This window comes from Garra rufa, chromosome 23 (assembly GCF_049309525.1).
Source record: "Garra rufa chromosome 23, GarRuf1.0, whole genome shotgun sequence".
In the NCBI taxonomy this organism is placed as follows: Eukaryota; Metazoa; Chordata; class Actinopteri; order Cypriniformes; family Cyprinidae; genus Garra; species Garra rufa.
The window spans coordinates 12,587,041-12,608,402 of record NC_133383.1 but is presented as its reverse complement, the minus strand read 5'-3'; the positions used below and the strand labels follow the sequence as shown (position 1 = coordinate 12,608,402).

The 21,362-nt window shown below is 34.8% G+C and overlaps 1 protein-coding gene across 2 annotated transcripts in view; it reads left to right on the top strand.

Moving 5' to 3' along the window:
- Positions 1-5,045: 5,045 nt before the first annotated feature.
- gdpd5a (glycerophosphodiester phosphodiesterase domain containing 5a) overlaps positions 5,046-21,362 on the top strand; it is a 34,475-nt gene continuing 18,158 nt past the window's right edge. For both annotated transcript variants that reach the window (XM_073829897.1, XM_073829896.1), the window contains exons 1-2: positions 5,046-5,357; positions 20,464-20,628. In XM_073829897.1, coding sequence (XP_073685998.1) covers positions 20,512-20,628 — 117 coding nt within the window. In that variant the 5' untranslated portion in view covers positions 5,046-5,357; positions 20,464-20,511. The remainder of the gene's footprint in view (positions 5,358-20,463; positions 20,629-21,362) is intronic.

Below are 21,362 nucleotides of genomic sequence, written 5' to 3'. Positions count from 1 at the left end.
AAAAAATTCCTGTAGCTTCATAACAAAGCGATTGAACTACTGATGGCACATGGACTATTTTAACAATGTCCTTACTACCTTTCTGGGCCTTGAATGTGTTAGGTGCATTGTTGTCAATAGATGGTATGCACTTACGTCACGATTTGGTCAGGTAAGGTCCTTGCAAACTACAGTTCATAGGTGGTAAAAACATGTACGAGGACGAGCAGTATTAAAGATAGTAGTCTAATATTTCACCTACCTGACCGGAAATGATAAGAACAAACACAAATGTTGTCAAGATTCTTGCCCTGGAAATCCTGGTTCAGTTTGGCCAACCACAAACACCTTTTGTTCCTCAAGCAGTTTTTTTGCACTCTTTTTCTTGATTTGTTATAACTTTTGGCTGTCTATAGCACTTCAAATGTTTTTTCCCAGTCTGGCCAATTGGTACAGCATGTAGTACAGCAAAACATGACAATAACTGATCATTTTCAGCAGGAATAATCAGCAAAATATGCGAGTTTCATTCGGTTCAGAAAGCTTTCGGGTTTCATCAAAAATGTCTTAATTTGCGCAAAGACGAACGAAGGTCTTATGGGTTTGGAACGACATGATGAATCATTAATGACAGAATTTTCATTTTGGTTTAACTATCCCTTTAAGACACGATCTTTTGAATTTGTGTCACGAATTTTCATTTTTGTTTTAACTATCCCTTTAAGACATGATCTTTTACATTTGTGTCACGAAAGTTCTCATTAGCTGCATGTGGGCTGAACGGACTGTTCCTCATTAACATCTAACATGATACTATTTAAAGATACAAACCATTAACAGCACAGATTTCAAAGTATACACCTCCAGGCCAATTTGTAACGATCAGTGAAAACGCAGCTGATGCCGCTCAGGGTTGTCAGGGTTTCTTTTTTGATTGGCTGCTTAACGTGTTTCGTCATGTTGTTAGATCCACATAGCTTGAGGTTTAACCCAGACTGACAGTCACTGATTAACTGTCGTGAACAAAAGGAAAAGCGAGACAGTTATTTCAGCACTGTAGATACTGAAACAACCACATTTCTGCACTCTTAATTGCTTATCTACTCTTCACATTTGGAAAATACGTGTTTCTTTAGGTCAGTTATAGCTCAAACGTAGGCCTACAGTATTTTATATGTACTGAACTTTTATAATTATCAATGCTGAAAACGTTTGTGCTGCTTAACATAAAACAAAACAAAAAGTCTTACTGCCTCCAAACGTTTAAACGGTAGTGCGTGTCTATATATAACAATAATGTGTGATTCATATGTATATACACAATGAGTACTGGGACAGGATGCTCTTCCTGTCGTCCTGTTTACATCAACATACCATGAATAACCTATTACCAGGGGCCAGCCTGCTAAAAGTCCTATATTTTAATCAACTAGTCTAACATGTAATGTTGCGGTTGGGTTTCTGTTGGTTGTAACTTTGATATGTCTGTTGGGTGTGATATTTTACATTATGAATGAATGTCTATTGAACTGTATGACTAATATATCAGAGGTTCAGATAGGTGGAAACCTGCCCAGCTATTGTTAACTCTTCCGTGACAGAAGGCAAAGGAATTTTGCTTTCGACGTGTTTTAAATCTTGTCTGCTTTTTATGCTTTGGAGGCAGAGCAGATATTATCGCTATGCTGTGGTTGTGATGTCTGGTTTGTGTCTTAACTGTAAACCTAAACAATGTCCTGTTAAGTTCTTCTACTAGGCCTGCCTTAATGTTGTCAGCAGTTGTGCAGTACGCCTACTTCAAATATTTATAATGATTGTAAGCAGTCATTGGAAGCTTAAGCAGTTTGGGCTAAAAGAAACTCAATTTTTATATCACAATAATCTCTATTCTAAAGATTAGAAGTTCTAAATGTCTCTGTTCTAAAAATTGTAATTTTTTTGAACAGGCCACAATCTTTAATAGTACATGTGAGAGAGATAAAAAATAGAATATGGTAGTTTTTAAAGGCGTCAGAAGTTTATAACTTCTTGTGGACAAGTATGAAAAATGCAGCTCAGGGTTTTTTGTTTTTTTTGAATGAGTGTATGTGTTACTGCAACTACAAATGTGTCCACTAGGTGCTGCTAGTTTCACACATCTAAATCTTAAATTTTGCTAGTTTGCTCATTCCAGTTATGGTCCCCTAAAAGAGATACAATATCAGTCAAAAGTTTTTGAACAGTAAGATTTTTTATGTATTTTAAAGAAGTCTCTTCTGCTCACCAAGCCTGCATTTATTTAATGCAATATACAGCAAAAGCAGTAATATTGTGAAATAGTTTTACTAATTAAAATAACTGCTTTACATGAATATATTTTAAAATGTTATGTATTCCTGTGATCAAAGCTAAGTTTTCAGCATCATTACTCCAGTCTTCAGCGTCACATGATTCTTCAGAAATCATTGTAATATGCTGATTTGCTGTTCAAGAGGTTTAGATTTATTTATGTTTGCATATGTGTGTACTGTGTATATTTATTATGTGTATATAAATACACACGTATGTAAATATAAAAAAAACATTTGTGTATATTGTATGTAAACATTTATATGTATATAATTTATATTATATTATATATAAATATTATGTACATGTATGTGTTTGTATTTACATATTCATAATAAATACACAGCACACACACATATAGTAAGCAAACATAAACTTTTATTTTTAATTGATTAATCATGACTGATCGTTTTGCAGCTCTACATTTACTATTATTATTATTATCATCAATATTTTTTTTTTTGGGGGGGGGGGGGCTATAGAAATTAATGTTTATTTAGCAAGGATGCTAAAGACATTTATAATGTCACAAAAGATTTCTATTTCAGATAAATGCTGTTCTTCTGAACCTTTTATTTATCAAAGAAACCTGAAAAAGTCTACTCATGTATTTTCAACATAATAATAAAATACATTTTAAAACATATCCAAATAGAAAACAGTTTTTTTAAATAGTAAAAATATTTCAAAATTTACTGTTTTGCTGTACTTTGGATCAAATAAATGCAGGCTTGGTGAGCAGAAGAGACTTCTTAGAAACATTTAAAATCTTACTGTTCAAAAATGTTTGAACGAAAAGGTTGGAATTAACTAATTATAATATGTTATAATATATAAAATTATTATATGACTATTTATTATTGATAAACAAATGCAACATGGTGTCTTTCCAATAATAAAATTAATTATATATAACATTGTTTTTTCTTAGACAGCAATCAATGTTCTTGAATTAACATTTTGTCCATTTAAAAGCAAAATTCCATATATTCTAGCAGACTGGAGCTAATATGAGCAGAACAATCATCCTGACATCATCAGAAAACACCACAACGAATACACATGTGACCCGTACAGCTGTGCCGGCCTAGTGTGTCTAACTCAAAGTCATGCTTGCTGAAGGACAGCTTCAGTCCACCAGTAGGTTGTTAAAGATTAGGATGTGATGCAAGCTTGGCTCAGGCCAGAGGTTAATCTCTCCCTGGCATCCTGGAATAGAAGCAGTGGACGCTCTGCTCTGGCTCTCTGCCTGTGGTCTGGATAAGTAGCCGCTGTGCCTGACAGAGGTGGCCTTGCCAAACACAGCGTCACAAAACTTCACAAAAGACACAGCAACCATAACCGTAACTGGCTTTTAGAAGTTTGCATTGGCAATTATTATCATTCCAAATCCATTGTTTTCTCAATGTATCATCAATCGGCCATATTGGCGGCACTGAACCTAAACAATGCCACTGAACGGAACCAAACTTGCATATTTAGCTAATTATTGCTGCTGAAAATGGCCAATTATCATCATGTTTTGGGCTGTACTAATCAGTAGGACCAAGTAAAACATTTTGAGTACTATAGACTGCCAAAAGTTATAACAAATCAAGGTGAAGAGTGCACAAACTGTCTGAGGAATTTGAGGTTGGCAAAACTGAACCAGAATTTCCAGGGCAACAATTTTGACAACATTCGTGTTTGTTCTTATAATTTCCGTTCAGGTAGGTGATATATTAGGCTAAAAAATACTGCTCGTATATCTTTACCACTTATTAACTTTAGTTTGTAAAAACATTGCGCCCTTTCCTGCTTACTAAGTCCCTCTTTATATGATTTAACTGTTTCCACACATTTTTCTGTGGTTTAGACAGCATAAATTAGCAGAACAACATATTCAGTAGTATAGTAACCATGCAATCCATGCTGTTGTTTACATCGGAGGATCGCCAGTATGGCCGCTCATCCGGGTAACTGTCCAAATCGATAAATAAATGCAAACCTGCAGACACCTAGGACCACAAAACGAATCAGTCAATGAATAATTTCAGCGAAAAAATCAAGATTGCTCAAAAAAACATTTATTACTATTATGATAAAGTTGAAAACAGCTGAGTAGAATGTTTCAGGTTTCTTTGATGAATAGAAAGCTTAGAAGAACAGCATTTATCTGAAATAGCCTAGGTAGATGTCCAAATCGTTAAATAAATGCAAACTTGCAGACACCTAGGATCACAAAACGAATCAGTCAATGAATCATTTCAGCGAACAAATTCAAAAGATTGGTCAAAAAAACATTTATTACTATTATGATAAAGTTGAAAACAGCGGAGTAGAATGTTTCAGGTTTCTTTGATGAATAGAAAGCTTAGAAGAACAGCATTTATCTGAAATAGGTAACTGTCCAAATCGTTAAATAAATGCAAACCTGCAGACACCTAGGATCACAAAACGAATCAGTCAATGAATCATCTCAGTGAACAAATTCAAATGATTCGAGTCACTCAGGTGAATCAAACGCCTCACGTTATTTTCTTGACTGAGAAGTTGGATTTGAACTTAATTTAAAACATTTACGTAATAGTTTAAACATATATATCACGTTTATGAACTTAAGCACGAGTTACACTAATCACGAATACTGTGGGTTGTTAATTAAAGGGAGCGCGCCGATGACGCTGGATCAAGAGGAGGAGGAAGAGGAGGAGATGGAGGGACGCGCAGCTCCTCCCACGGGCTTTCAGATCGGATGGATTTACTCACTGAATGTCTTCGGTGAATCACAATCCTCCAAACACAAGGTGAAAACACGTTATCTTGTAATATTTCACATAAACAATTTCGCTGGTGATCGTGCCATGCAGACTAAATTTGAACCGCCGCGTACTGACGGAACTTTAATGTAGTTTAATATATTAATATAAAATACCTTGATAAACCGAGAGTGCTGAATGCTTGCTTAACATCTAGAGAAAGAGAAAGACAAACTACAACAAGTTTTAAGAGGAGAATACTGGAGAAAAAAGAACTGAAGTACCTGCGCTGATCACCTTGCCGACGAGAAGGTGAGTCTGGATAAGTAGCCTGTACTTAAGCATGTTTACTATCACATGCATATGTAGTACGTTTACAGTTAGTAACTTGCATTTGTATGTTATATTTGTATTGCAATATAGTAATAATAAAGTAAATGAAGCCTCTATCTGAAACTTATTTAAATCTTGGTAGATCTGTTACGTACTATAACCGTATTAGATGGCAGTGCCATGCCACTTTGATATATTTCGTGGTTTTGAATTATAAATCGATGTACAATATGTTTTTTTCATTATGTAAGTCTGGTCTAACAATTGCTCTTCACTTTAAGTTATAAATACTGAATGCATGTTATCTGTTTACAGTATAAATAGCAGAGATAGGGGTAGGTTGTCACAGTTTTTACTCTGAAGTGGGGCATGTTGTCACACAATATGGGATTGTTACAATGGAATATGCTTATAAAAAAATCTGCATTTTTATTAGTAATATTGTAATTTACACATTAATACATTAATAATTTGTTCAAATACACTACCAGTCAAAAGTTTTTTGATTTTTTTAGTGTATTTTAAAGCCTGCATTTATTTGATCCGAAATACAGCAAAAGCAGTAATATTGTGAAATGTTTTTACTATTTAAAAAAGCTTTCTCTTTAAATATATTAAAAAATGTAATTTATTCCTGTGATCAAAGCTGCATTTTCAGCATCATTACTTCAGTTTCACGTGATCCTTCAGAAATCATTCTAATATGCGGATTTGCTGTTCAAGAAACATTTTTATTAATATTATTATCAATATTTAAAACAATTATTATTTTTTCTTTTTGGAAAGAAACTATAGAAATTAAAGGATGCTTTAAATTGATCAAAAGTGATGATAAAGGCATTTATAAAGTTGCAAAAGATTTCTATTTCAAGTAAATGCTGTTCTTATGAACTTTCTATTCATCAAATAAACCTGAAAAAGAATCTTCTCAGCTGTTTTAAACATTATTTTTGAGGAGTAAATCAAAATATTAGAATGATTACTGAAGGATCATGTGACTGGAGTAATGATGCTATAAATTCAGCTTTGAAATCACAGGTATAAATTACACTTTAAAATATATTTAAATAGAAAACTGTTATTTTAAATAGAAAAAAAACTTTCAGAATATTACTGTTTTTGCTGTACTTCGGATCAAATAAATGCAGGCTTGGTGAGCAGGAGACTCTTCTTTAAAAACATTAAAAATCTTACTGTTCTAAAACTTTGACTGGTAGTGTATTTTAAGATTTGTAATGTTATATACAAAGCAATTAATTAAAAATTAATTAACAAACAAGAAAATAAATTTTAGATTTGTAAACTAATGTGACATGCCTTGACCTGGCATTTATGAAAATATTTGTCTTTCCTAGTTATACCTTGACTATACTGTTAACTAGTTATAGTTAACTCTTATTTAAATGTATGCTAGTGTAGTTTTCTTATATTCAATTTTTGTCTAGCTATAGAAAATGTTATTTTAGGAGGACAGAATTCCCCAAAGTTATGAGCATTTTGAATTAGCAGTTTAACACCATCATAGAAAATCTAGAGAAAACTGATTTTTGACTTCATAGATGACTAAAATATAGTCCTTGTGACAACTTGCCCCATTCTCCAGTATCAGCACCTGTATCTGCACATATAAGTGTACCTTTGAGTTAAAGAAAGGCTTTCATTTTAGGTCTTATATTCTCAGTGGCTTATGGGTAGCCAGTTGTTTATGGAGAGTGGACAATTTCTCTTAAGCTTCAAAAGTTTTGGGCTGAATATCGAGGGAAGTGGTGCAGACCGCTCCTCAGGAAACGTCTGAGAGAGAAAACACTAACAGCAGGGCAAAATGGACATGTTTTGCAAAAGACGGGAACTAGCAGTCGGAGAGTGTTGGATGTTGATGTCTTTCATCTTCTCCAGACCAAAGCTCTAACTGTAGTCTTGTTCATAACAAGCCATTTCAGGTCTCCTGAGGGAGTATTGCCTGAATCCACCTTTATTCTGGAGTCAGCAGTAATGCTGAGGCACAAATACGGTCTACGTATCATATTTCGCTCGTGCTATGACGTCTACGTCAGGTACCATCATTATGAGCTCTCCACAACAACCAATGTTTAACATCCAAACTATGAGATTGTTGTTTCTCAGGGCAGGTGAGAAGGTGCCAAAACAAAAGCAGCATACGGAGAGAGATAAACGAGGTTGTCTTTGCTCACATTATCTCTGAAAAATCCACAGAGGGCCCACCAGAGGAGTGGGAATACAAAGGGCTTGTTTCATCCCTGGGAAAGTAAACCTTTCTCTCTGTGGTAGATTCATCAAACCTGTTGGATGGTTTCCCACAGAAACTTCCCAAAGTCGTTTTACTCATTCTTCATTATGTCACAGCTGTTCTGCGCTGGCTAATCAGAAGCTGTACAATGACTAAATGTCTCTCTATTTTCAGACTTTTGAATCATGCATGAGTCCTTGAATAGAAACAGCGTTCATTTTATTGTTAATGTCATGCTGGAGTTAATTAGAGTTTCTGGACTCGAAATCTCAGTAAGGAATCTCAGTATTGTCGCATCCCAAGTGTTGTATTGTTGTCAAATTAAATTCTGACATCATTTACTCATCTTTATTATGTTTTTCCAAACCTGCATGCATAATTTTTTTCATGATTTGTAATGTGTATGAAACACCATTTCCGCCACATAAGAAAAAAATTCATTTACATTTATTCATTTTGCAGATGCTTTTATCCAAAGCGACTTACAATTGGGGAATACAACAAGTGATTCATCCTACAGAGGCAGATGGACATAGGAAGTGCTCGTAATACCATATGTGACCCTGGACCACAAAACCAGTCATAAGGTTAAATTTGACAAAACTGAGATTTCTACATCATATGAAAGCTCAATAAATAAGCTTTCTATTGATATATGGTTTATTAGGATAGGACAATATTTGACTGAGATACATCTATTTGAAATCAGAAATCTGAGGATGCAAAAAAATAAAAAAGACTGAGAAAATCACCTTTAAAGTTGTCCAAATTAGGTTCTTAACAATGCATATTACAAATCAAAAATTACATTTTGATATGTTTACAGTAAGAATTTTACAAAAAATCTTCATGGAACATGAACTTTACTTAATTTCTTAATGATTTTTGGCATAAAAGAAAAATCAAAAATTTTGACCCATGCAATGTATTTTTGGCTATTGCTACAAATATACCCCAGCGACTTAAGACTGGTTTTGTGGTCCAGGGTCACATATATCAGTACAAGCTAGACAGGGAAGAATAAGAAAAGAGGAGAACAAAGTTTTTTTTTATTATTATTAAAATGAAAAAGTCGTAATTGTGAGATAAAAAGTCAAAATTATGGATTAAAAGTCATAATTATGGGATCAAAGTCGAAATCACAACTTTAAAAGTCAAAATTATGGTATACTTGAGATAAAAAAAATCTAAATTATGACTTTAAAGGTGCCATTGATTGGAAAACTGTGTTTAGCTTGGCATAGTTAAATAGTTAAATATAACAGTTCAGTACATGGACATGACATGCCATGAGTCTCAAACACCATCGTTTCCTCCTTCTTATATAAATCTAGTGTTTGCAAAAGACCACCGAAAAATAGGTCAATTCCAACATAACACCGACTGTTACGCAACATCCTCGGGATCGTTAATAGTTACGCCTCCAACATTTGCATCGCCCAATCATCAGTAACGTCAGCACATCAGTAAAACAAGGCAAGCCACTGAAGGGACACGGTTAGCTTAATGCTAGCGCTAGCCTGTTACATTGCAGTACAAAAGATTTCACTTACCACATAAACAGAGAGATGACTGCGCTGATGATGGCGAATGATTTACAGATCCCGAGTATCACTGTCAAGCAGCTGAACTTGTGTGGTAAGAAGCACTCCCTCTGCATTATAACTTTACACAGAGCACATACGATCACAGTAACGAGACTAAAATGTCGGCGATTCAAAACGGCAGATTCAACAAACCACATATTAAAAGCGGCTAGAGCTCCTAATTAAATATATATTTTTATCAATGTGCCAGCTATTGAGATGAGCAGCTCTGTGAAACAGCCAATCAGAGCAGAGCTCATTAATATTCATGAAGCTTCCAAATAAGGCAATAACAGAGCATTTCATTCTAGGGACAAATCCTAGGGTTGTAAATAGACCTGTAAAACTGTTTCTGGAGATTTTTTGCCCGTTCCTATGCCATATACCAGGGGTCACCACACTCGGTCCTGGAGGGCCGGTGTCCCTACAGAGTTTAGCTCCAACCCTAATCAAACACACCTGAACCAGCTAATCAAGGTCTTAATAGGTACACTTGAAACTTCCAGGCAGCTGTGTTGAGGCAAGTTGGAGCTAAACTCTGCAGTACACCGGCCCTCCAGGATCAAGTTTGGTGACCCTTGCCATATACCTTCTATGTAGATATCAGAGAACAATTTAAAATATTCTCTCAATGCATTCTATTGCACCTTTAAAAGTTGCAATTATGACATACCTAAGAGATTTAAAAAAAAAAAGACTTTAAATTGACATATTTAAGACATAATTATGAGATAAAAAGTTGAAATTATGACTTATTCTAAATGATGAGATAAAATATCAAAATTACGACTTATAAAGTCGATATTATGGCGTAAGTCATAATTACGAGAAAAAAAGTTTATGATTTATAAATTTGAAATTATAAGATATAAAAGACTTTAAAAGGCGCAATTATGACATAAGAGATAAAAAGTTGAAATTATGACATACCTAAGAGATAAAAAGTAATTATGACTTTATAAGTCGAAATTAACATATTTAAGTCATAATTACAAGATAAAAAGTTGAAATTATGACTTATAAATTCAAAATTATGAGATAAAAAGTTGAAATGATCACTTTAAAAGTCCTAATTATGAGATAAAAGTCGAAATTATGACACATTTAAGTCATAATTATTAGATAAAAAGTTAAAATTGTGACTTTAAAAGTCTCAATTATGACATAAGAGATAAAAATTACAAAAAAGAGTAATTATGACTTTAAAAGTTGAAATTGACATACCTTGGGTCTAGAAGCATTTTCCCCTCATTCATTTTCTACATATGTATTTTTAAGCCAGATTTACAGGCCATGAATCAAACCAACTTGCTCAGAGATGTAAAAAAATGTACTTTTTAAAGGATTAGTTCACTCCAGACTTAAAATTTCCTGCTAATTTGTCTTAAGTTATAATTCTGAAATAAAAAGTTGAAATTGTGACTTCAAAAGTCGAAATTATAACCTAAATTATAATTACAAGATAAAAAGTTGTAATTATGATTTATAAATTTTGAAATTATGAGATAAAGTTTAAATTATGACATACTTAAGACTTAATTATGAGATAAATCGGAATTATGACATAAAATCGGAATTATAATGTAAGTTATAATTACAAGATAAAAAGTTGAAATTATGATTTATAAATTTGCTATTATGAAATAAAAAGTCTAAATTATGACTTAAGTCATAATTATGAGAAAAAAAATCTAAATTACGAGATTAAAAATTCTAAATTACACTATGAATAAAAGTAGAATATGCCCCAGAACGTTAACATTAAGTGTTTTCTTGGGGTAGAACGTGGCTTAATGAAAGAAATTAACTGAAATTACTTAAGTCATAATTTTGACTTTAAAACATAATTTTAACATTTTATCTCGTAATTATGACATCATTTTTTGGTATGAATTTTTTTCTCACGTGGCGGAAATGGGCCTCCATAAATGTGCAATGATACGCAATGTAGTCATCATTTACAGTTGTTTTTGCTCCAAAATATTTAAAATGAATTTTATTAGGTTATATTTTATTAGATTTTAAATACTATTATTATTGTTATTATATATTTTTAAATTAATTTATAAGTTGTTTTTGGTGATTTGTGTACAGCATACAGTGGTTTCCCATGTCCTGGTCATATAAATTAGTTAATCTTTGTGTTCTAAAGTGATCACTAGTAGAGATGTTGGTGATAATTTGTTTTCCCGGAAGATGCTGACCCTCTGTTCCCCTACCCAGTTGGCAAAGCTTCTGAACTGGACACTAGCCATAAGTTCTCTGTAAAATCCCATCAGGAACGAACAATGAGTATGTTTGTTCACATGCTGCTCTGAAGTGTTTGAAAGTAGCGTTTTATCAAGATTGGACGTCTCAGTCAGATGTTAGGCATACAAACTGCTAAACAGAAAGTGTTGCAGATTTGTACACTGTTTTTCAAAAGTTTGGGATCGGTAAGATTTTTCAGTTGTTTTGAAGGTCTTTTATGCTCAACAAGGCTGAATTTATTTGATAAAAATGCAGTACAAACAGGAATATTGTGAAATAGTATTAGAATTTAAAATGACTGTTTTATACTTTAAATCAGTTTTAAGATGTAATCTATTTCAGTGATGCAAAGCTGAATTTTCAGCATCATTACTCCAGTCTTCGGTGTCACACGATCCTTTAGAAATCATTCTGATATGCTGATTTGCTGCTCTATGAACATTTATTTTTGTGCAAACCGTGAAACTTTGTTTCATGATTCTTTGAGCATTTATTTGAAATAGAAATGTTTTACATATTTGATCAGTTTAAAATGAATAAAACCATTAATTTCTTTTTTAATCTTGACCCCAAAGTTTTGAATGGTGGTGAACAATTATTGAATGAACAATTTTTCACATCATTTAGATGCAGATCTGTGATTTCATTTGAAGTCTTGGGTGTGAAGCGCAACACTATAGGGTTTCAGAGTTACAAATCCAATTCATTTTTTTCAATAGAGAAATCAATTTAATGATAAAGTCAAAACCTTTCGAGACAAACCTTCCTGAATAAGCGTATTTGCTTTTAGAAGTGAAAGCTTGATCTCTTCATTTCAAGTCGTTTAATATTCCCATTGGAAAAACTACATTACTCATAATCTTGAGGAGTGATTCCTTTTGGGTCCACTAATTAGAGAATTCGCTGTTACCATGGAAATAAGAACTGCGCCAAAAGAGCTCCGCACCTTCCTCCCACTTACATGAAGCAATGCAAATGTCATAAACAAGTCAGTCTCTTTACACTCTCTAACAACTTACATTAAACAACAACACATTTGAATACCATGCAATACATTTTAAAAACATTTTAAGGCTTAGTTCAGTTCTGAATTAAAATTTCCTGATCATTTACTCACCCCATGTCATCCAAGAGGTTCAAGTCTTTCTTTCTTCAATCAAAAAGAAATTCTGTTTTTTTAAGGAAAACATTCCAGGATTTTTCTCCATATAGTGGACTTCAATGGGGATGTCAACGGGTTGAAAGTCAAAATTGCAGTTTCAGTGCAGCTTCAAAGTGCTCTACACAATCCCAGCCGAGAAATAAAAGTCTTATCTATAGCGAAACAATCTGTCATTTTCTTAAAAGAAATACAAATTTATGTACTTTTTAACCACAAATGCACTAGCTCTGCATCCACAACTTGGAAAGGTCACATGGCATTAGTTCTTCCTCTGTGTACTTCGGTTCAAAGTAGGGCGTGACCTTTCCGACTTGACTACATAATGCTTGAAGTCGAGCTAGTGGTTTAAAAGTATATACGTTTGTATTTTTTAGAAAATGACCAATCATTTCGCTAGATAAGACTCTTATTCCTCGGCTATAGTTTTTTGAAGCTGCATTGAAACTGCAATTTGTACCTGCAACCCATTGATCCCCATTGAAATCCACTATATGGAGATAAATCCTGAAATGTTTCCTCAAAAACCATAATTTCTTTTTAACTGAGGAAAGAAAGACATGAACATCTTGGATGACAACGATAAATTAGCAGGAAATTTTAAGTCTGGAGTGAACTAATCCTTTAAAAAGAACATTTTTTTACATCTCTGAGCAAGTTGGTTTGATTCATGGCCTGTAAATCTGGCTTAAAAATACATATGTAGAAAATGAATGAGGGGAAAATGCTTCTAGACCCAAGGTTGCTGATAAAGTCCATTGCGTTTGGCCCCCTGGTCATTTGAGGAGACGGTCTGGAGTGAGGCAGGAAATTAAGCAGACAAAAAAAGTATCTTCCTGTTTCTGGCAGTTGTACCTATTGGGAAAGTCCAACAGCCATGGAAGGGCAAGAGGGTCTGCAGTTAGAGCTGGCGAGAATAGGGCTCAAAGCAGCAGACTCATTTTACTTGCCTGATGTCAGAGAATTCAAGCTTTTGTAAGTCTTTAAAGCTCATGGAAAGCTCAGTGTCATGGAAACAGGCTGGAGCATGAAGCCCCACACCAACACAGCTGCGTACACACATGCTTACACTATACACTACCTCTCTTCTGCCTAAGTATGTATCTGCCACTGTGAGCATTGAGAGATAAATGGATTTATGATTTCTGAAGAATGTGTATTATACTTAGTTCACCCAAAAATGAAAATTCTATCATTATTTACTCACCCTCATGTCGTTCCAAAAATGTAAAACCGTAATTCATCTTCGGAAAACAAATTAAAATATTTTCGACCTGATCTCATGATGAAAACGTACCTGTGGGAACTTTTTCGCAAGATGCGAAATACGTAACAGTAAGTACATTACTGCAGTTTCCAACAGAAATGCACACTACAGGCAGTAAAACAGTGAGCACTTGTAATCGTTTTCATACACAGTTATGATTACAGCTCCATATGTTTCATTTCCAGTGTTGACCCCCGCCAGATTACTACTCCCCTAATATTGGTATATATTTAAGGTTGGTTGTGGGGTTAGGTAATAGGTTTAGGCAATCATGTCGCGATTTCAATGTGAGGGTTATAATTTAGAAAGGGAGGTCAAAAATGGACACAACATCGAAAGTAACAAGCTTGCTCAGTAGCTTAACCGGCACGGAATTGGACTTTTTATGCTCTTTTACAAAGTCTTCGTGCTTTGTGCTTTGCCTTCGTGCTTGGTGGTTCAAAAAACGCATTATTTTTCACATAATTTACATTATCACAATAGCTTTCTAACTAAAGCAAAACTAAATTTCCAGCATCATCACTTCGGCCTTCAGTGTCACAAATCGTTCTAATGTACTGATGTACTTAATAAACTTTTATTATGATTAATAATGTTGAAAACGCTGATGCTTCTTATTTTTGTAGAAACCATGATGCATTTGATGAATAGAAGTTTCAAAAGAACAGCATTGTTTTTAAAATATTTTGTAACATAATAAAAGTCTCTGTTGCCACTTTTGATTAATTTAATGTACACTTGTTAAATAAAAGAAAATCTTATAGTTCCCCTAACTTTTAAACGTAGTAAATCTGTTTTGTATTCGCGCTCAACTCCCAGGGTGTAAAGCTTCCTCAACCTCTCAGTACCCCATTGAAGTTGGAAATGAACTTTAGCACAGTTACTTTCCAGCTGGGAATAACACTGGAGATCCATTAACATTTATCAAAATATCTCCTTTTGTGTTCCACAGAATAAAGTTTAATTGATGACTGAATCTTTATTTTTGGCTCAACTGTAGGGCAACAGATGTCATGTTAACATCAGACCCACGATGTGTGTGTGCTCTGCCCAGTCAGACGGTCACACCAGAGTGTTAACTCACTCAGACAGGGTCGTTTTCAACAGGAAGACATGTCTGAAGGAGATAATAACTTCTTTTGTTTGAAGCAATATTGTCTTGTAGGTGAACACAGGATGCATGTGAATGATTTAACCGCTGCGTTGCAGACCTGCGGGACACATGTAGACATTGTCTAAGCGCTCAAAACCCAACAAAGGACGGTACATCAAATCTAATCACTGATACTAAAGGGGTTAGGCCAGTCTTGATCACACAGCAGGAAATTTGGAATGGAGATACTTTCATATTCTCACGCATACATTTGAGCATTTTCGTGACTTTGTGAGGGATCATATGTTAATGTCTGTTCTGAATTGTGGAATATGAAGCAGGATTTTGGAGGAAATGACTAATGAAGACTCGTAGTAGCTTGTTTGTGTGTGTGAGTTGGGTTTTTGAAGATGCAAATGATATGCTAATCTGTCTGAGTGGGTGCTTCTGGTGGACAAAGATCAAATCTGTGCTGGCTGTGTCTTGATAGCCCTCTTTAATTACTGTCATTGAAATCTGTTGTTTTTCTTTGGAGCATCTGGTGTGGTAACACTGGGTCAGTGGTTTGACTTATGGGTTTGTGGTTTTATGTATTATGCGTAGCAGAGAAATCAGTTATGCCTTTATATCATTCCAAACAAAATTTCAGATGCTCAACTTGTGTTGGAATTATAACTTCTGGTTTTACAAGTAATGTTTAATTACATAATTAAAGGATTTAAAGAGAGTTGCTTGATTTATACATGTTTTCCACTGATGTGTGGTTTGTTAGGATAGGACAATATTAGGCTGAGATGCAACTATTTGAAAATCTGCAATCTGAGGTTGCAAAAAGAATCTAAATATTGAGAAAATTGCCTTTTAAAGTTGTCCTAAATTAAGTTCTTAGCGATTCCTACTAATCAAAAATTAAGTTTTGATATATTAATGGTAGGAAATTTACCAAATATTTTCATGGAACATAATTTTTACTTAGATTTTTGGCATAAAAGAAAATTTGATCATTTTTTGGCTATTGCTACAAATATACCCATGCTACTTAAGACACTTTTCTTTTGTAAAACTGTTGTCAGATATACATTTTTTATCTTTATCTTCTAGGGATAGCTAAACAAAAAATGAAAAGTAACCAAAGATTTACTCACCCTCAAGCCATCCTAGGTGTATATGACTCTCTTCTTTCAGACGAATACAATCAGAGTTATATTAAAAAGTGTGCTGGCTCTTCCAACCTTTTAATGGCAGTGAATGGCTGTTGAGATTTGGAAGTCCAATAAAGTGCATCTATCTATCATAAAAAGTACTCAGCAGTACTCAAGTATTACACAAACGCATCGATTTACTTCGGAAGGCCTTTATTAACCCCCGGAGCTGTGTGGGGTACTTTTTATGATGGATGGATGCACTTTATTGGTCTTCAGAATCTTAACACCCATTCACTGCCATTTTAAAGCTTGAAAGAGACAGGACATTTTTTAATAACTCCGATTGCATTCATCTGAAAGAAGAAAGTCATACACACCTACGATGGAAATCATGGGTTCATTTTCATTTTTGGGTGAACTATCTATTATATTTATGTCAGCAGTATTCTCCAGAATTTAAATTTGTGATTCGTGAATCATAAGTTAAAGTGGAATCATTAGTTAAAGAAACTTCAAACTCCCAGTATGTCCATCGTCTCCAAATTGTTCCTCAAGCAGCAAAGGTTTGTGATTGACATTCTGCTGAATTGAGCTTTGGGAGTATGGTGACTGCAGACTGACAGAGTGGGCCACTTTGCCTCCATGGGGTCACATTTGAATATCAGATTCTGTAAAATCTAGAATTCTGTATGTGTCTCACAACTCATAGTCAAAGAGCTGCTGTCACACACAGTCCTGTAGGACCTGCTCTCAACCTCAGACGGGCCGTTCAGATGTAAATTACACACAAAACTGGCAAGAACTGTCAGTGATTCAGCTAAATCTTATCTCTTTGGCCAGGTTGATGGCAGAAATGCATACTTACTACTTTTGGAAAAATATAAACTAAAAGTCTATATACAATTATGATAATTTTTACAGTAAGGATGCATCATTTTTGTTTTTAATAAAAAAAAAAAAATTCAATTACGAAATTTTGCTAAATAGCAATAAGCCGATAGTTATTTTTGTGATATGGCCAATAACTTTATAATTTTTGTACTATTACTCTTTTGTTTGAATAAATTAAAAACAAAGCTAAAAGCTAAAAATAAATAGTTTTACATGCTATAACTGAATTTACCTATTTCAACATAATAATGTGCAGCATGAAAAATGTACATTTATTTTGAGATAATTTTTTGACATATTGCTTAAATTTGCATTTAACAATGTTAAAAGTCGAAAATTATTAATGTTTTTAAAGGAAAAGTTCACTTACAGAACAAAAATGTACAGATAGTTTTACTCACCCCCTTATTCACCCAAGATGGTCATGTCTTTATTTCTTCGGTCGTAAAGAAATAGTTTTTTGAGGCAAATATTTCAGGACTTTTCTCTTTTTCTTGTAGAAGTGGACTTCTACGTTGTGAGTTTGAACTTCCAAAATGCAGCTTTAAAGGGCTCTAAATGATCCCAGCCGAGGAAGAAGGGACTTATCTAGTGAAACGATTGGTTATTTTCTAAAAAAAAAATACAATTTATATACTTCAAATATTTTCTTGTCCAGCTCTGTGTGAACTCTGTGCATTCCGGTTCAAGACAGTTAGAGTTTGTTGAAAATCTCCCATCTCATTTTCTCCTCCAACTTCAATTTCGTGCTGCATCGCTGCAGAAGTGCCGACCCAGTGTTTACAAAGTGAACGCGCATGTCAAAAAAAAGGTAAAACAGCGATGTAAGATGATTTTAAAGTTGGAGGAGAAAATGAGATGAGAGTTTTTCGACCTACCCTAACTGTCATGAACCAAAATACACAGAGCACACGCAGAGCTAGACAAAGATGAGCATTTGAGGTTAAAAAGTATATCATTTGTATTTTTATTTTTTTTAATTAACCAATCATTTCGCTAAGACCCTTCTTCCTCGGCTGGGATCATTTAGAGCCCTTTGAAGCTGCATTTAAACTGCATTTTGGAAGTTCAAACTCATGGGCACCATTGAAATCCACTATATGGAGAACATTTGTGAATTTTTTTTCCTCAAAAAACATAATTTCTTTACGACTGAAGAAAGAAAGACATGAACATGTTGGGTAAAGTTACTTTTAAAAGTAATGCATTACAATATTGAGTTACTCCCTAAAAAAGTAACTAATTACGTTACTTAGTTACTTTTTATGGAAAGTAATGCGTTACGTTACTTTTGCGTTGTAAACTCTTCAGCAATAAAAAAAGGAAAACAAATGTTAGATCACCTTGAGTAATTTTTGCTTATTAGTATGGATTAGGGCTGTCCCCGACTAAGAATTTTCATAGTCGAATCAGAATTTTCGAATCTTTCTAGTCGACCGATAGTCGAATCATCTAGGCTTATGTGTGTGTGTGAATGGGATAGGAGGGACACGACACTATAGTCAGCAGGAGGGTAAAACAATTTTTATTTTATTTTACACACTGCACACAGCAACAACTTTTAATAAAGCGACCAAAACTGCCTGCCTGACTGCAAAACTGACAGACAAACTTATTTAGGTTTAAATAAAAAGACAGAACGCGTCTTTTAGTTCTAAAAACGCAAGGCGCACAGCACTGCCTTTTTTGCTAAGCAACGACCAAAACAGCTGTCCTGTCAGTCAAATCAAAGGATTATAGCGCGAACGCTCTAAAATCTAGTTTTTTGCTGTTAATTAAACTGTCATTATAGCAGAAACCCTAAATAATACAGCCCCTGGTTTCCCATGATAGACACCAAAGGTTTCTCCTCTATTTCTTGCAGTCTCCGGACTTTTTAAGCGACGGTAAACTTTCGAAGACCCGAAAGATTGGACAATGGGAAAGAACGCGAATAACGTTGGGCGTTTTTCCGCTCAGAGTTGATATTTTTTTTCAACTTCAGGCGCTCAGAGCGCTCCTGCAAAAACGCGAGGCGCCGGGGACGCATTAACGGAGCGCAGAACGCTCACTGCCAACAGAAAACCATTCAAAAGAGGCGCCTCCAACGGCAAAAACGCGTTCGGTGTGATCGCCGCCTAATCCCTGCCGTCCTCATCTCATCATGGATCAGGGCAAGTGAAAATGAAATCTGTCACAGGGGTGGTTGGATTTGTTCACAAACACGTTAAAAATATTTATTGAACGCTTCTTTCTTTTCACTTTTGTTTTTACTGCATTATCATAATCTAAGGCTGTTTATAACTTAATATGTCCGTACAAAATCTAGTAGTTCTGTGTGCAGTTAGACATTGAGCACCCCTATATTGCCAAAATGGTGTGATGCTCGTTTCACCCGCGAAGATTCGACTGTGAGATCGGTGGTCGAATCAGGCTCCGCATATCGATGCATCGAATCTTCGACTATTCGGGGACAGCCCTAGTATGGATGAATTGGATCATTGAAGGTTGGCAGCAAAGATATCGGTAAATAAAATGGGATTAAATGCATAAAGGATATTTGTATTTAACATATTTAATTATTGCTATTTTGCATTGAATTTCACTGTTTTTATTCATTTTGAGGAATACTGTATCTGTTTTTTTAATGAGTGAGATGAATTAATGCATTTCACATTTATTCTAGAACTAAAGTAACATCTTACTCACAATTTCACAGGAGAGCTTTTAATCAATAAATGGGGGATAACTCAGATAGTTTCTTGTCAATTAAAAAGTAATGCGTTACTTTACTAGTTACTTGCAAAAAGTAATATTATTATGTAACGTTACTTGTAATGCGTTACCCCAACGCTGAACATCTTGGATGACAAGGGGTTGAGTAAATTATCTGTAAATTTTTGTTCTGGAAGTGAACTGCTCCTTTAAATGTTCACTTTAAGTGAGCAATAGATGATGGCTAAGGTAATCCAAATATGAAAAAATAGGTGAAATGAGCATAAAGAATTAAATATTCAATAGCAACGATACAGTCTGATATATTTTGTGCAACCATGGTCTATAAATGTGTTTTATTAACATAATTGTTTGTTTTTTAGTCTTCAATGTCTTGTTAAATGCTGTTGCCATTGTTTTCAGCTGCTGTTTGATGTCATTTCCTGTATTACCCATGATGGTGCGATTATGAAAAGATTTGTGCTTTGTTTTTCACATGGCACGGTTAACTCACATTACTGTTGACCTACAGATTCCTGCAATTATTACTGACGTATTGTTTATTCTCCCTCGCTGTAGGATTTTCTCTGGTATGTTTTCCTAAGGCAAGATTCCCAGACTCAAAGCTAAACGGCTAATTCCTCCATGCAGTTTTTCATCGCAATATCCACACAGACAGTATAATTTAGTTGAAAACAGAGAGTTTTGTTCCAGATAATGTCATTTCTCACAGATGTGTCTCATTCCTGCAGGTCTGCGGTGTGTGAGTGGGATGTCTGCAGATCAGCTGTGGCCTGACTATGGTGAAACACCAACCGCTACAGGTGTATGAGAGACAGCTGTGTTTGTCCTGTCTGACCGGGATCTACGGCTGCCGCTGGAAACGGTACCAACGCTCCCATGACGACAGCTCCAAGGTAACCACAGCATCATCCTTTATGGGAGAAGCCATTGTATTCTAACCACATAAAAGCCGAATGAAGATGATAGAGGAAAAAATGACACTGACCCGTTGAGCCATTGACATTTCACTAAGCTCTGCCTTGTGCAGAAACGTTCACTTGTCAAATTATCGCTATGAAATGAGGCTTTTTTCTGTTCACGTTGTTTTGAAAAGTATTTGATCAAGTTGCTTTCTCTGGTCATTTTTGTCAATGTCTGGTCATGAATATCTTGTTCGATATCTGTTTGAGGCAGACAGCAGAAGGACAACTTGGCTGTCTGTACTGAAGCAAAACCCCTTTCTCCTCTGCTGTCTGAATGTCTCTCTTTCAGACAGGGAGAAACTCAAGCCAGCGTTTCAGATTCCCTGGAGGACGTGTTGTAGGTCAATTCCAATCTGTATACAACACAGCGAGAGACTTAGTCAGGTCTCTCTGTCTCTCTTTGACTTGTCCGGTGACACCAAACTGGATACTGAGATTATTTAGTGAAGTTATTCAAGCAGAAATGCCTGTTATTTTAACCGAGTATCCATTCCAGCACTGCGATCAAATGCTCTGACCTGAACTGAGCCGCAGTCAGATTGAAAATCAAACCTTATCTAATCTTTACCTAAAGTCCTTTAATATTCATAGGGTATCAAGCTTAAATGTAGCAAAATCCTCAGAAGTTTAGAATAGCACTGATATAAATAGAACAATGGCTGATT